Raw genomic sequence first — 17600 nt, 5'->3', positions numbered from 1 at the left:
AACAGTGACGATGACAAGGATGATGTGACATTAACGACAATGGTGACAACAGTGGCAGCTACCACACGGTGCGGGCCTACTGCTCCCACACCTTGGACTGGCACTGCCATATGCATTCCCTCAACTCAGTCTTACACAGGGCCTGGTGCTTAGAAGGCATTCACACTGATCAGCAGAATAAAGGAAGAAACAGAGAAACAGAGACATGAAGCCACCTGTCCCAGGCCACACAGCTAGGAGTGGCAGAGCTGGGCAGTGCTTCTTTCACATTCCTCCATGGCCCTGTCATGGCCCTGAATGTCTGGGAAGGACACAGGAAGAGAGGGTGGCATCCATTTGTGGTGCAGCCAGGCCTGGCTTTACTGTTCAGTTGAGTGCGCTGCTCATTCGAAACAGAATAAACTGAGTTAGGGAGCCATGGCTCTGGAAGGTCCTTGGTGAGATCCCCTCCCCACATCTCTATCAGTGAATCCTCAGACTGGGGAACAGGATTCTTTCCAAGATCCTCAGATCCTGTAAAGACAGGTGGGTGAGAAGACCTGTCTGGGAGCAGATCTTCTGGGTGGCACTGAATGAGTGACCTTTGGGATCCCCTTCACTTCTCTGGTCTCACCCATTAAATGAGGAGCGTGACTGCCCTGGTTTCAAAGGTCCCTCATAGTTCCCCAGGGCTCAGTGCCCTCCCCTGGGAACGGTTTCTAAGGTGCTGATCAGCTCTGCCAAGACAGCTGACCTATAGATCTCCTCTCTGCCCTGGTGACTTCCCGTCCCAAACACACGCAGGATTTCCCTCAGTGGTGCCTTGGGCCGACAGGGAACTGTTCTCTCTCCACGTGAGGAACTTTGGCACCATGTCCCTTCTTAGCCTTACCAGCCTCTGGTCATCACACTGTGCTTGTCACAGACCCACATTCGCGCAGATATATCCTGCCTAATTACTCCGAGTTACAAATGCAAAGCAATCCATTTTGTTATTCAAAAAACAACAGGGATGTGTTTCATGGTGCTAGAATAACTCAATAGAAGGCTAGGCAGTGGGGGAGGAGTGCTCTTGGTCAACAGGCATAGATTTGAGTGGTGGGAAGAGGAAATGGACATTTTTGGATGTTAACATACATGCTCTGTGCTAGTTGCTTTCGTGTGAGTTTATTATCATTATTATTATTATTATTATTATTTTTAAAAAATGGGCTCAACCTTTCAACATCAGTGTTATCATCAGTGAGGAAGTGGAAGTTCAGGGATATTAAGTAACCAGCCCTAGGTAGTTGGGTAACAAGAGCTGAGGGGCAGACTTGGTTCTGCCTAGCTTCCCGACTCTTCCTCTTCCTGTTCTAACAGATGTAATGCGCCGATGGGTAGCCGGTCGACTGTTCCATCAGGCCACACACACAATGCTGAGGGCCCACACCACGTTCAGGGCCCATAAAAAATGGTTTAATTTCTTTTAAATTTAGAAGAACATAATAGTAATGAATAGCTACCAAGTCCAGCTTGTAACTTTACACCAACGCAGTCATAAAACATAATTGTTAGTATACTTTAAAGACAGGAAAGAGCTATCAAGGCGAAAGTGCCTGGGATCCACGGAAGTCATGGGGTCCCAGCACTAACTTTCTCCCTGAGGACACAGGCCAGCTGCTCTAAGGATGTGCCCAGGAAAAGTCAAATCTGCTTGTTCCAAAAGCGGCAACTCTACCCCTCTCCCCACTTAGTTGAAATGCAGATTTCATATTATATAAATAGCTCTTTGCCCCTGGTTCCGGTGGACTAAGGGCTTGGGAGAGAGGTGTGCTTGCTGACAAATAGCCACCAGGAATATTCCACAGCAAAAGGGTCACCTGAAGTCCTATGGAAGTAAATGAACCAAACACACAGGAAATTTAAATCTAAGCAGAGACAAACAGAGATATTGACATTCACTTTATTATTACCCAAAAATATGCACATGGGAAGCCAGGCTGAATGTAGTTTTATGCCTGGGACATGAAGTATCTAAAGGAAAAACAAGCCCTAGCTGGTTTGGCTCAGTGGATAGAGCGTCAGCCTGTGGACTGAAGGGTCCAGGGTTTGATTCCAGTCAGGGGCACATGCCTGGGTTGCGGGCTCGATTTCCAGTAGGAGGCGTGCAGGAGGCAGACGATCAATAATTCTCTTTCACCATTGATGGTTCTATCTCTCTCTCCCTCCACTCTTCCTCTCTGAAATCAATAAAAATCATATATATATATACACACACACACATATATACATATGTATGTGTATATATATATATATATATATATATATATATACATATATACATGTATATATATATACACATATATGAAAGAAAACACAATTTTGGCTCTGGCAGGGTAGCTTAGTTGGTTAGTGTCATCCTGATGTGCCAAGGTTGGGAGTTTGATCCCCAGTCAGGGCACATACATGAATCAACCAAATGCATAAATAAGTGGAACCAAAAAATCCGTGTTTCTCTCTCTCTCTCTCTCTCTCTCTCTCCCCCTCCCTCTCTCTCTCTCTCCCCCTCCCTCCCTCACCTCTCCTCTCTCAAATCAATAAATTTAAACAAAGAAAAGGGTAAAACAATTTTGAGAGTTTTAAAAAATACATTTTTATTGATTTCAGAGAGGAAGGGAGAGGAAGAGAGAGACAGAAACATCAATGATGAGAGGGAATCATTGATTGGCTGCTTCCTGCATGTTGGACCAAGCCCGAAACCCAGGCATGTGCCCCCGACGGAATCGAACCTGGGACCTTTCAGTCCGCAGATTGAGGCTCTATCCACTGAGCCAAACCGGCTAGGGCCAATGTTGAGATTTTTAAGGAAAAAAAGGGGTCATCCTGCTAATGGTTATATATTCCCACTCCTGAGGCTAGAAGTTCATTTTCAGAAAGATGGTGTCAGATAAAGAGCTTCACTTACCCGAAAGACGACTTTTGAGCTTCATTTTACTGTTGCCCTGCTTGGGACTTTCCAGGTTTCCCTTGGAATCCTCAGAGCCACACGAATCACCTGCCCCAGGGATCTGAAATGCAGAGAGCACAGAGCTGATGTGGGAGGTTGGCGCAATCCCTTCCGAGACCTTATCTCAAGGCTCAAGGAGCAGCAATCTAGATATCACGTGAGAAATTAGGATCAAAGCACAGTCTGCTGATAGCCTGGAATCACGCTGGCCAGTTCTTCCTCTGCAGGCACCTCACGGCACAGCACAGAACCAGAGAGGGTTCACAGTCTGTAGGCCTCTAGGGGTCTTTTCATTTCTTGAGAAAACTTGCTGGACAAGATCACCCATTGTGAGCACAAAGCCACAACCAGAGCCCAGGTCTCTTGGCTTGTGGGCTAGTGCTTCTTCCTACAGTGCAAGTCGCAACAAATATTAAACCAGAAATTGAAGCTTAATTCTAAGGTTCTTAAAATACAGCAAAATCTTGATTTTGTGGCAGCCAAATAATCACACCCCTCAGGTCAACCAGATGTCCCATGTGCTACACTTCTGAGGACTGATTACCTCCCGGAAGCCAGCATTGCCCGGGCTATGTGGAGGTGTCCACACAAGGTCAGCCCACACATCGGTGAGGTGCATGTCTACACTCTGGACCTCAGAGTGATGCAGGAAAGAGGATCCCAAGGGCCAGTGGGTCCTCCTCCTGAGAAAAGCCAATCATGCTTAAAAAACAAACAAACAAACAAACAAAAACCCCCCCACAAACTCTGTTTATTAGAGAGGAGACTTATGCACTGAGAGTTTCTAAAATATTTGGGGGATAAATTTACATGTACAAAACTCATGAGATACATCAAGCAGGGAGCCTTCTCATTTGAAATTTTATTTTTCTTTGAGGTCCTGGAGGAAATAAAGTCATATCAATTAAAACAGGTAAGATTCACGTGAAGGAACATGTGTGCATTTTAAAATGACAGCAGGTATCCTTTAACACTTAGCAGTCATTGGAACGTCATGTAATTATAATGTAAAAAATCTCTGAATTTTAATGGGTAATAAGAATTATACATTATGTCTAAAATTCTGTATATAAAAATGTGTAACTAAGCACTGAGAGTAATTTCCCAGGTAAACGACCTTTTAAGAGGGAATTGTTTATATAGATAATGTATGTAATACACACAATTTGGAAGATTTCCTCTTCGCCCTCAAGTTCAAGTATCTTTCTGGATAAGAAACAGAGATAAAAAGGTCTGAGAAATGAGGAGATGCAGGCAAACTGAGGGAGGGGCTTTGGGAAAAGAAATTATTCCTAATATATAAAACCAAGATAAATTTGGTGAGTTCCTATTACAATGTCAGGGATTGGCAGGTCTCCAGGTTTAAATTATGAAGTAAAGGCAAGAATAGGATCCTGAAGATGATTTTAGAGATTCTCTAGAGAGATGCCTTTCCCAGCCCCAAACTGACATTAATTCATACACTGTGTGTGCGCGTGCACGCACACACACACACACACACACACACGCGCGCTCGCACGCACGCACACACACACAAGTCTTGGAGACATGCCAGAGACCTGGGGCACAGAAGGAGACATGCAAATAGAAACAACCTGGGAGAAGCCTGGTTTAAACATGTTATGGAAAGAACCTGTCACCAGACTGTAAACAGCAATTACGGGAGAAGGAGTTAAGTTCCTGGTTCTTACTGGTTCCACCGCCTGACCCTGCAACCAGCCTACAGAGAAAGGTGCTCCTTAGATTTTCAAGTCATTACCTCCTCTGGTACCCATTAGGTGGGCAGTTGTGACACAATGGCCAGGGCCCAACCCATCAGAAAGCCTGTTTGAGAAGCTCATGTTGAGGGAGAAAAACCAGTCTATGGTTTCCGGACTTAAGAAGTTCCCTTCGTCCATTTTCCCCTCTATTTTTTCCCTCCAGCACAGCCCCAGGTTTTCATACAATCAGAAGTTCTGAAGGTGACATCAACACTCATAGGAATAACCAAGAAGAAAAGTGGCCTGCCCATGGTTTCTCAGCTCACCAAAGGTGAAGGCTGTGACTTTGTATTCAGTCTCCTGATTTCCAGCATCATGTATTACCAGGATGTTCTCCCCCTCCATCCTAAGATGCGTTTAAATTAATAACTTGGGATGATCAATACTGAACCATAACTGCATAATTCCATTCACCTCTATTTTTCCCCACTTAATTTTTGCAGCAAACATGTGTCCCAAGGTAAATAACATCTCCATTTGACAGATGAGGAAATAAAACTGAGACCCTTGTATATAACCGAGACCCTTTTGTGTATAAGGTAGATCCAGGATCTAGCACAGACTGTGTGTGAAGAAAGTCAGTCCAAAATGAATGCTGCAGAGTTTTATGAGGGCACACAGGCACTGTGTCCAATCTGAGTCTGTGCGATGCAAACACAAACGCTGTGAACGCTTCTTTATTTTCAGGGAGGTGGTTTAGAAGAATCACAGCCTTAAAGAACAATCTTTTACTCTCTTTTTTAGTCCTCAAATGCACCAGAGAATGAAATGAGACTTGGTTTCTATGATCTATGTAATACCAGTAAGATTTATTATACCAAAGAAATCTCCTGGTAAAGACTGTATGTCATATTACTATGGAAAGCCTATAGCTCAAACCAATTAAGAGTGGACCAGAGATCTTGCAAAGCGCTGCAGAAAGCGTTACAAGAGATACGCTGGAGAGCTCCAGGCAGGGGTGAAATCTCATTTCAGACCCCTCTCAAAGTGTTGGCATAGGGCTCTGGATTTCAATGAAAGCATGTCCTTCTGTAACCGAAAACTGGCCTGACATGATTTTAGGTGGCTGGTAACTCAAAAAACAGGAAGTAGGCTGCTTAGATACATTAGTTCCAGGTTACTGTAGGAGCAGCAGCACACGAAGTGCAATTTTGATTACAACATGCCTCTCGTTAGTCTTAGGACTACTGTCTGAAAAGGTCCACACTCTGAGAAAGTCCCCCCTTTCTTGTTTTTCTGTTTTTGTTTTGTGAAGCACAGAACAAATCAAACTCTTCTGGAAATGATGCCATGTTAGTTATTCTAAAAAGAAATGTGCAAAAAGTTCTCCTGGAAGGCCTTTGGCTCAGAGAAACAGTTAATACAATCTATTATTCATCAGCGATTTCTAATTCACGTATCATACAACAAAGCCATTATATTAATGGACTTGGATAGAACTCGCCAATTTCCAATTAGAGCGTCTCTGTTCCCACACCTGTAACCTATGAGATTTTCTCTCAATGAATAAGAATGTCTAGCTCCTGGTTTTATTGTGAGGTGGTAGGGCAGAGGGGTTAAGAATCCACTTGCCTGGGCACAAATCATTTATTAGCAATTTAGGAACATTAATGTCAACATTTCTGAACTTCAATGTCCTCTCATCTGAAAAATGAGGCTTGATTTAAGAATTAAATGACAAAAAAGAAAGAAACAAAAGAATTAAATGACATCGGCTTCCGATTAAAGATAGGCAGATTTCCATCTTGAAACCATACTAAAATGATAGGGAAGAGATTTTTAAAATGAAAGACATAATCCCCACAAGGACAAAGGGAGTAGACGACAACAGCAACAAAATTCTAGAAGTCAGTAAGCAGACAAATGTGTGGAAATGGATCCAAGCTGAGAAAGCTGAATCCTAAATTGGAATTGAGGAAGACCCCAAAGCAACTCGGTCTGCACACACAACGCATTTGCTGACAGAGGTTCTCTGCAATTGGGAATGAAGGTAAGGCCGGTTGTATAAGAAACAGCTGAAAGCAAATCAGTTTTAACTGATTTTGAGGGAGATTCCCAGGATCGGGATGACCTAGACAAGCCTTGGTGTTCATCAGAGTCAACTAGAGAGTTAATAAAAGCTCAGGCTTATGGTCATGGGACAGGACCTGGGCCTCTGTAACTCACCACTGCCCTAGTCCATGCAGGACTGAGCTGGAACCTCCCCAGTCCTCCCTACCCTCCCCTGAGCTTACCCGGAGATGGAGAATGGGGGAATGAGGGTCTAAGCTGCACCACAGTAGCCCACCAGCCAAAATATGAGGGAGAGTTGTCGTCTATTCAGAATATAGGTATTTAACCAGCAATTGTGGAAGCCTCTGTCTCACTCTCTGTATGAAGTGGACACAGGAAGTGCATGCAGTCTAATGAAATTCACATGTACCACATAAAATAGGAACAAAAGTACTTATTTCTAAACGGTTAAAATTACCTTGTAATTATCTTATAGGCTTACTATGAAGATTAAATAAGAATGCATGTGAGAGTACTAGGAGAGTACCTAATGGGTATAACAGGGGTATAGTGAAGCTTTAGTTAAAAAATACAAAAATAGCCCTGGCTTGGTGGCTTAATTGGTTGAACATCATCCCATGCACCCAAAGGTCACCAGTTTGATTCCTGGTCAGGGCACATGCACAGGTTGATGGCTCGATCCCCAGTAGGGATTCTGCAGGAGGTAGCCAATAGATGGTTCTCTCTCATATGGATGTTTCTCTCTCTCCAAAATTAATAAAAACAAATTTAAAGCAAACAAACAAAAACAAAACCCCAAATCGAAAACCTTAAGCTTTTTCCCTACCAGGTCTTAGGGTGCCTCTGGATTTAGTAATTGCATAGACTATGATTATAGCTCTAGACACCATATACATTTCAACTTCATACCTATAGAAGGTAACAGATTTAATTAACAAATAAAGCAAAAGAAATGGGGAACAAAAAAAACAAAACAAAAAAAGCCAGCTTCTTGGATTGAAGTTGAAGGAAAAAACTCCATAAAGTTACTGAAAACCTAACAGGTAAGAAGACAGCTTTATTTATTTATTTAAAAAAATAAATAGCTTTAATATATTCCAAGAGTCATAAATAACAACTAGACTGGCTAGCGTGGCTCAATGGTAGAGCATCAACCTATGAACTAGGAGGTCACAGTTGATTCCTGGGCAGGGCACATGACTGGGATGTGGGCTCGATCGCCAGTAGGGGGCATGCAGGGGGCAGCTGATCAATGATTATTTTTCATCACTGATGGTTCTATCTCTCTCTCTCCCTTTTCCCTTCCTCTCTGAAATCAATGAAAACATATTAAAAAATAACTATACTAAAAAATACTATTCACTTATATAACCACACTATACAAATTCTATTACTTGACTTAGAGAGTAAAAATGTCCACAGAATTATGCTGAAGAATATACATGATGTATTTGAAGGCATAACGAATTATACTAGGAAGAAGAGTTTCAAAGGCATGTGCTAAGAGAACTCAGCTTTCAGAAATCAGGGTTGCCAGGACACCGCAGAGAATTTGAGGACATGCTCTGGTCTTACAAGCAGAATAGAAGCAGTGCAAGAGAGATAACAAATACTTGATGATTTGCTACAGGAACAGAGCTATTTCCTTAAGAAGATGAGATCTTAGATGACAGACTGGACATATACAAAGGGAAGGTGAGATTGTGAAGTCCAGGGTAGAACAATGTGTAAGGAAAAGAGAGATGTGCCTAACTGTTCTTAAAGTGAGCATTACAAAAGTGGGGAGATACTTAGCCAGTCCTTAGTTAGAGAGCGTGACTGGGACCTAAGGAAATCCAACCAAGGAAGAGAGGCAAAACCACAGAGAACAGAATGCAAGAACTTCCCCACAGGGGTCTCAGGCCTGGAAAACAATGAGAGATGTGATTTATAAACTGCAGATAAAGAGCCCGAGTAAGAGGATTTGGGACAACTATACCCAGAGGGATCAGATTTAAAGGAGAGGAAGACCAGAAAGAGGAAAACAATAAAATAAAAAATTCCTGGGTAAATATATATATGTATATATTTTTTAACTGATTTCAGAGAGGAAGGGAGAGAGAGAGATAGAAACATCAATGATGAGAATCATTGATCAGCTGCCTCCTCTACCCCCTCTCCTGGGGGATCGAGCCTGGAACCCGGGCATGTGCCCTTGACCAGAATCGAACCCAGGACCCTTCAGTCTGCAGGCCGACGCTCTATCCACTGAGACAAACCGGCTAGGGCCCTGGGTAAATTTTAAAAGGACATAGTTATTTTTGTTGCCCTGATGGAAGTGGCCTGAGAAATGGGAGCCAGGAGGGACAATAATAGGCCAGAACTTGATGTTGGTCTGGTGGCAGGCTATTTTCTGAGTGGAATTAACCAAGTCAGAGGTGGTGGTGGTCAAGATACAATTGAACAATGGATACTTTAGTAAACAGGGGAATCACCGATTCATCTCTTTCACAACGATGGGCCCTACATGACAGAGTCTAGAATAGTTTTTAGAAAAACATATCTGCGTCAGAAAGTAAAGGAATAGCAGAAGTAAAAAAGGCACACAGGCTCAGCCAGCAAGGCTAGGAGAGAAAAAAGGGGTCCATCCAAGCAGCAGGTTAAACAGGAACTCAAAGTGAGTCTTCCCAAAAGGAGACAGGTGTGAAACACTAGAGGCATATCCAATTCCTGCCCAAAAATATGTAGCAGAGAGCAATGCGACTTGACCCTGGAACATTCAAAACCCACGGAAGGGCGACTTGCCGAGGAGTGGTGGCAGAGGCATTCGTCCTCACAGGCTCATTTGGGAAGCACGCCTCAGAGTCACCAACAACGGGTCTGGTTCATGAATCCACAGAGGGTGTTTCTCGAGCTGAATAAATAGGGGCGAGAGATGCAGCTTCCTCTGGTCTAAGCCCTTCTATGTCAAAAGGCAGTGGACATGGAAAATGTGGCCCAGGACGGAAAATGGCTGCTTCTGAGAATGTGGAGGCTCTCTCCAGGACACCATCCACACCCAACGCGGCACACCACGGTGCCCCATACTTTTGTCTCAAAGTGTGAGTGCAAAGCAAGAAGCTCTTGAGCTCAGCCGGTGTGGCTCAGTGGTTGAGCATCGACCCATGAACCAGGAGGTCACAGTTCTATTCCTGGTCAGGGTACATGCCTGGGTTGTGGACTAGATCCCCAGTAGAAGGGGTGCAGGAGGTAGCCGATCAATGATCCTCTCTCATCATTGATGTTTCTTTCTTTTTTTAAAAAAAACAAACATATTTTATTGATTTTTTACAGAGAGGGAGAGGGATAGAGAGTTAGAAACATGGATCAGCCGCCCCCTGCACACCACCCACTGGGGATGTGCCCCCAACCAAGGTACATGCCCTTGACCAGAATCGAACCCGGGACCCTTCAGTCCGAAGGCCGACGCTCTATCCATTGAGCCAAACCAGTTAGGGCTCATTGATGTTTCTATCTCTCTCTCTCCCTTTCTCTCTCTGAAATCAATAGAAACATATTTTAAAAAAAAAAGAAGAAGAAGAAGAAGAAAAAGAAGCTCTTGAATATAAATGAAAACCACAGTAAATAGAACCAGGTTGATTCCTCCACCCAGATTGGGAAGATTCCTGCAAGCTGAGTTTAAAAATATATTTTATTGATTTTTTTACAGAGAGGAAGGGAGAGGGATAGAGAGTTAGAAACATCGATGAGAGAGAAACATGGATCAGCTGCCTCCAGCACACTCCCTACTGGGGATGTGCCCACAACCAAGGTACATGCCCTTGACCGGACTCGAACCTGGGACCCTTGAGTCCGCAGGCTGACGCTCTATCCACTGAGCCAAACCAGTTAGGGCCCTGCAAGCTGAGTTTAAATTCATGGTCACAGACTCCAAACAACTGCTATAGACTGACTGGCATCTTTGAGAGAAGAATATTGTCATCACCGACCCTCCTTTGTTTGACATTACTGAGTGTCTGCTGCACCCTGTGGGGAGACATCTCTCCAGGGTCTCTCCCATTTCTGTGTCTTGTGAACAGAAGCACAGGCTCTTTGTACTGTGGATTGTCTATTATTTCACAGATGTTTGTAGAGTGACAATGTCTCAGGAGAAAGCAGTAGATCTGTATACTGTCCGGTAGAATAAAGATAATGCCCCGCTCTGGAGCAAAGAGCAATCAGGTTTGCTCCCAGCCCATCATAGAAGTTTCAGGTTGTCTATGCTCAGGGTTACTCAGCTGTGAAGCAAGTCCACTGTGTGTCCACCTACCTGAGCCCCTCTGCATCACTCCCAAAGGACTTGTGTGTAGGTGGGTGGAGACAAGGAGGAGATTATGCAAACATGAAGCTCTAAACTGGATGGAATCTTAGGCTGGGATTGGAGAAAGCAAAAAACGGCTGTGCCATAACAATGCCATTTGTCTCTGACCCAGGAGACTCATGTCTCCTGCCAACATCCATTCATCTGCGGAAAAATTTCAGACATTTTACAGTTTTTGACATAGCCTTTGGCAAAATTCAGTAAGTTCCTGGGAACAGAATTTTGCCTGAGACCACTGTCCAGGGGCTGGGAATTGTCTCATTTTTCTAAATGTCAAGGGTGTGAGGCCAATGTTTTGATACCATTGTGAGTCTATTTACTCTTTGTTCATTTCTATTTTACTACACAATAAAGCACACAAGAGACCTGCTGTTTAACAAATTCAACTTTCTTGGAGTTGAAAGAGCCATATTTGTTCCAGGGGCAAACAGCCCAGGCTACAGATGCTGAAAACCACTACCTCTCCCCAGCACCCAACATCAAGAATCTCCTTGGTTAATAAGTCAGCCAGAGAAAGACACATACTGCACCATATGATTTCACTTACATGTGGAAACTAAAGAACTAAATAAACAACAAAACTGAAAGAGACTCATAGATACACAGAGAGACTGATGGTTGCCAGAGGGGAAAGGGGTTGGGGCCCTGGGTGAAAGAGGTGAAGGGACTAAGAAGCACACACTGGTAGCTACCAAATAGTCACGGGAAGAAAGTAAAGCATAGGGAATATAGTCAATAATATTGATAACTATGTGTGGTGCCAGTTGGGGTACTAGAAACATCAAGGGGAGCACTAAAGTATGTGATTGTCTAACCACTAAACTGTATACCCCAAAACCAATCTATATATATAAAACCCTAAGCGACCGGTCACTATGACGTGCACTGTGGGGGGCAGGTCGGCCGGCCAACCTCCCATGGCCCCTCCCTCCCCTCTGGCCCCCCGCACCCCGATCGGGGTGGGGCTAGCTGGACCCCACCCGTGCACGAATTCATGCACCGGGCCTCTAGTACATAATAAAATTTAAAAATATATATCCTTAGTTAAGATGGAGCAAAATAAGAAATAGGAGAGATTGAAGGAGGCCATGAAGTGCTTTGGTTTTTAACTCCAAAGGTCAAGGGAATTTAAGCTTGGATGTTAATTACCTTAGATTTTAACATCTCTGGGTTATAATTTGCAAGGGGATTTGACTTGGTTGGCATTTTAACGACCCGAATGTCTTTACGTTGACATTTTTATCTCAGTGCAGAACCTCTGAAAAGCTGCACTGGACAATGTGGCTGGAAATAATTGTGGACGAGAAACAGCACAGAAATTGAGCTTTAGCTTCTGGCAAATGTTAGGCTTTTGGGGGTGGGGAGCAAACATCATCATCTACTATGAGAGAGGCCCTTTGGTCCACACTGAGAGTCTGGTACTTAGAAATGTGCTGTAACCGCTGTCCAAAGCGCTGATGAGGTCTCCGTGAACACACCGTGACTAACACATTGTCGAACTCCGGGGCGTCATCTGTCTTTCTCAGCTAACTCTTGAAGCCTTGCAAACAAACCATGCAAAGCGTGGCTTTTATCTCCAACCATTTCCATTGCACAAGCACATCTGATCCCAAGGAAAACAGGAGGAGGACTGGTTGCACCCAGTTTTTATGACTTCTAACACTTGAAAAAAAAATAATCTGCAGATGTGACAGAAGACATCCAGGCTCCAAATCCCTAGGAAGCCGTGTTGGCTCCTTCCCTGGTCAGTATCTACGGGACAGTGGAGCCTGGTGGTTTCCCTTTCATGCTTTGGCCACACCAGGGTTGTTTGCAGGCTGCCAAAGGAAGCTCGTTTTCCAAGTCCCTGGGGCAGATGTTTGAATGGTCAAAGGAGAACCAGAGGCCGGGGCTGGGAATAAATAACTATTCAGAAAAAGGGAATGAGAACAACCATAAATCGGCCCCAAAGTAGCAAGAAGCCTGCGGGCGGGCTGCAGAAATTAAAACACAAATCTACTGTGACACTAGACACGATGTTTTCCAACAGAGAAACTCAGGACTGAAGAGGAAAACGGTAAAACCGAATAGTCAAACACGCCAAGCACCAGCATGCTCGGTACAAGCAGAGCCTCAGAGGCAGCTGGGTGGAGCGGTGCTGATGTCTACTGAGGCTCTGGGACTGTGGCTCGGCCAGTGAAATAATATTGTCCTTGTTCTAGCTGAGCCCATTTCCGGATTCCTCCCACGTATCATCCCCAAACAATTTGAGCCCACTTTGTGGGTGATTTGGATGATTTTTATTCATGCAAATCAAATAGCTCTCTTGGTCCCTTAGAAAGTCCAGGCAAATAAATCACCTGTAAGAACTAGGCTTGTGATCAGTCATTGGTGCTCTTATCCCCTCCTGCGGTGGATCTGCATGTGTCACCTTCCCAAGGAGAGGTCAGTGTCCTCAAGTGACTCTCAGCTCTTCAAAAACAATAGGAGAGGCAGATGGCGAGAAGGAGAATCTGTCCCTTCTTGGTACTGATTTCAAATCGAAGCTAATACAGACTCTACGAAGCCGGAATCTCACGCTTGCCATGTTCCCATGAGTTAGTGGGTAAGAACACTGTGGAGCCGGCATTTTTCTCTGGGTTTGTGGGCTGGCTACTACAGGCAGACCCCTGGTCACTCAGCAGGAGCTGGCTGCTGGCTCTCAGTGCACACAGCTCTGGGAGCAGGACTAGGATATGCCTTTCCCGAAATTCCAGTGATAAAATTGTGTGTGTGTGTGTGTGTCCATCTCAAGATATACAAAAAGTTGAGGGAGGAAGGCTATCGAAAAGGTACGTAAAAGAGACCAAAGAAGTAAACAGAAGGAATGACAGGAAAGAAAATAAGGGGTGGATGTCAGAGGTGGCCAACTACAGCAGCGGAGTCGACTCCAATTCAGCAGCAACGGTAGACACACGCCAGGCTCTCCCGGGGGTTTTTCTTCTACAAACGTTTCAGGGGAAGTTTTACATGATTACGGGGCTTATTGTAACAGAAAGGGATTGTTTTAATGGGGCACACCACGTAGGCAGGTTTCAGGTGAACAGTAACTGGTCCTGTTGCAGACACTGGGTAAATTTTGGGCGGCTGTTGAAGTACCAGGCATCTTCCCTAAGGCCCTCTGCTGCCTTTTCCAGACCAACTCGAGCTGCACTCTGAATTCTGCCTTTTCCAGGAGTGGTGTCGGGTTCATGCCGATTTGCTGAGAGATATTTCTAAAGGCCTTTAGTTGGTGAAGCAAGTGCTGGGAAGCTGAGATGAGCCTGCGGAGGCCACATGGGCAGCAGTAATAAGAGGCTGTCCCAGGCTCACACATGATCATGGACAGCAGAGATTGGCAAAGGGCTGCCCGGGAGCCAAATCTGGCCCAATACCTGTTTGTGTAAAGTTTTATTAGCACACAGTCATGGCCATTAGTTTACTTATTGCCTGTGGCTGCTTTTGCACTAGGCCCCACATCAGGGAGTTCACAGACGCTGTTCGGCCAGGAGAGCCTGAACTGTTTACAATCTGAGCTTTATAATTGCCAACTTCTCATTTACAGGAATGGCTCATACCCTCATCTACCCATCCCTATGCAAGGTCACTGCAAACAAACGGGAGAGTTTTTAGGAGCCATAATTGAACACGCTGAAGGGAAGGCACTGACAAGTACAGACGTCTTCAAGGAAGCTGCTACCAGAGGGAGGCTTACTGGTCTACCGAGGTATTTCCTCTAAAAACAGCTTTACCATCCAGGCTTTGGAAATTATACTTTTAATTTCATTCTAAAAAGATACCCATAAGAAACTCATTTAAAAAGATTCTCTTTTTAAAATTCACAGATTTTGCTAAGTGTCCTTGTTTTAATCAGATTGATGTACTCACAAATAGAGGGCCTGAGAGAAATGGGAAGGATTTTGTTTGTGTTGTGGTCTTTTTGTTGGTGACGGTACAAGGGGGACAGGGGAGAAAATGACTTGGAGAAGGAGAGGCTGCTTGGGAGCCCGGAACCTTAGGGGATGGAGAGGCTGTGGGTACCACAGCAGGAGTTTAGAACAGTACGAGGGCACTAGGGTCCAGGCAACCTGTGAAGAGGGGGGCCAGCAGGTGAGGAGGAGCGGATAACTGGAGGCTGGAGGGTTCAAAGGTAAATATTGCTTAGGATCAGCCCCGCCTTCTGAATTTAAAAAAAATGAGAAGGAAAGTAATTTCCTCCTTCTCTACCACCACCCTTGGCTCGCCAAGTGGCAAGCCCAAGGCCCAGCACGCCCACTGGCAGTGGGCCATGCTCCCTTCCTCCACTGACCAGTCACAATGCTGCTTCCCACCTTCCCATCTGCATGGCCCCTCTCCCTCTGTCCAGGCTCTGGCTGCTTTTAGGCTAAAGGCTTCCAAACCCACCTCTCCACCTCCAGTGTAGTCTTCGTCTAGCTCACCACGTCAGGGACCTTAAAACAAAAACTGGGGCCCTCAAAAGCTCTGTCACTCAATGTAAAGCCATCAGTGAGTCACAGTACCTGTAAAATATGTCAGAATTCCTTAGTCTGGAACTAAAAGCATGGGCTAAACATTCGCACTTGATAGACTATTTGTTTACTTTTGAACAGGCTTTAAATTTTTCTAATGGTGAACCACTGTACATGTTATTTTTCTGCTCTAGAATGTCACCCATTTTAGTGGGTATTCCTGTGGAAACCCCATGGAATAGTCAAACTCCCCATCCATTGCACCCTCCCTGACCCCTGGAAGGAATAAGATAACCCTCCTTTAGGTTCTATATAGCAGCGGTGGCCAACCTTTTGAACCTCACGGACCACCGGTTGGCGACCGCTGCTATATAGCATATGGCTCCTAAGAATTTATTGCACAGAACAGGGGAATACAAAAAATACAGAAAGAAATGTAATTCACTATGGAATATAATACATTATTACAAGAGAGGAAGACTGTGTGTTGTCTCTTTGTATCCCCCAAAGCACCCGGCTCACATGGTGGCAAAGTCAAGCTGGCTGAGTCCTGTGTTGATTCATACTGAGCCTGGTTGTGGGTACCTGAATGCCAGCTTATCAACTTCTGAGGGTGTATCTGGTATTAGTGGGAAGAGTGTTAGGAAGAATTAGAAATGTTTGCTCTGGTAGCTGAAGGGGATGAGTGGGAGGTGGTGGTGGTGTGTATGTGAGATGCTGGCCACCTACTTGCCACCACTAGCTTACAAGATAATTTCACAAATATTCATGAACATATTTGTTTCTAGGGGAAATAAATTTGAAACAACAGTGTTACCAGCACATTTTGAAAAATCTAGCTACCTTACCCATTTATATAAATTAGGAGGTGTCTTTCTGATTTTTAAGTGCTAAAATGGGACGGATGACAAATGAAACTGGCAATCAGAGAAAGTGAGACGACAGAAGGCTGAGCAATTAGGAAAGTCTCTTTGAGGAATGAGGGGCTTCCGAGTCCCAGTCAGGAGCGGAGGGAAAGTCATTTCAAGTGAAGAAATCCGAGCAAGAGCCAGAAGGGAGAGGCATGGTTTACCTTTTCTGCAAATGTCATTCACTGAGCTAAGTCAGTCACTTATGTAAAAAGCTGAGCAAGGAAAACCAAGCAAACAAACAGCAAACAAAGACCTAGGCAAGCAAACACTTGGGTGGGGAGAATTCTATTCATTTTAAGCAGCTCTATTTCTTTGAGAAATTGCTGCCCTGGATTCCACAGGGCACCTTCTCTCCTCTTGCATTTTGCTTTGTTTTTACTTCTCGGCTGCGTACTACCGTGTTGGGTAAGGTGTGGTGAAAAAGAGAAAGATACCAAAAAACTCCACACCTTCCACTGCTCACGAAATCTTCAGATGAGGTGTGTGTTGTTTTGTTTTGAGCACTCATTGCCTATTAGTCTACCTGACCCATGCACCATCAGAGGTGACTCCATGCACCATCAGAGGTGACTCCGTCATCTGCCTTAAAAAAAACCAGCACAGTAACTGGAATGGAAACTAAGCGGGGAGATCCTGTTTCTCCTACGAGAGTAAGACTCTGTGTATCAGCACCATCTCTATTTCAAGTCTCAAGAGACACATACATCTCAGCGATTCCTGTTCTCTTAAAGACTGAGCGAAGCTCATGAACGAATTAGCTCTATTACCTCAGACAGAGGTGCATAAATGAGTCACATCTACTGCTTTCCCTGTGTAACTGCCATCATTTTGTCTACGGCAGAAGACATTCTTATTTCAGTTTCATTTCTGAATTGCCACTTTCCTTGAAGTCAATATATCCTACTTTACATTCCTATGTGAGAACTAGAGATTTGAACTCCCCCCCTAAAAAAAAAAAAAACCAGATAAACTCAATTTGTCAGGGTGATATAGAAGGAGCATTTGTAACAGGGGGCAGTGCTGAAAGGCATCCTGTAATGGACAGGAAGTAACTTCCCTGAAGGGAGAGGTCCCTTCGAGACTTCTACGGTATTATTTGCATAAAATAAATCAATTGGAGGGCAAAGAGACTTTTTACTTGCT

General features: G+C 44.4%; 1 protein-coding gene across 6 annotated transcripts in view; it reads right to left on the bottom strand.

Annotated features, from left to right (window-relative positions):
- The window catches only part of PDZD2 (PDZ domain containing 2), a 326315-nt gene that overhangs the window by 40336 nt on the left and 268379 nt on the right, over window positions 1-17600 (bottom strand). For all 6 annotated transcript variants that reach the window (XM_070411946.1, XM_070411947.1, XM_070411948.1 and 3 more), the window contains one exon: window positions 2927-3029. In XM_070411946.1, the coding sequence (XP_070268047.1) occupies window positions 2927-3029 (103 nt within the window). The remainder of the gene's footprint in view (window positions 1-2926; window positions 3030-17600) is intronic.

This window comes from Myotis yumanensis, unplaced genomic scaffold (genome assembly GCF_028538775.1).
Source record: "Myotis yumanensis isolate MYYU_CA2020_CCGP unplaced genomic scaffold, mMyoYum1.0.hap1 SCAF_4, whole genome shotgun sequence".
Taxonomy (NCBI): domain Eukaryota; kingdom Metazoa; phylum Chordata; class Mammalia; order Chiroptera; family Vespertilionidae; genus Myotis; species Myotis yumanensis.
The sequence above is the reverse complement of the archived record's forward strand: the minus strand, read 5'-3'. Positions and strand labels throughout refer to the sequence as shown.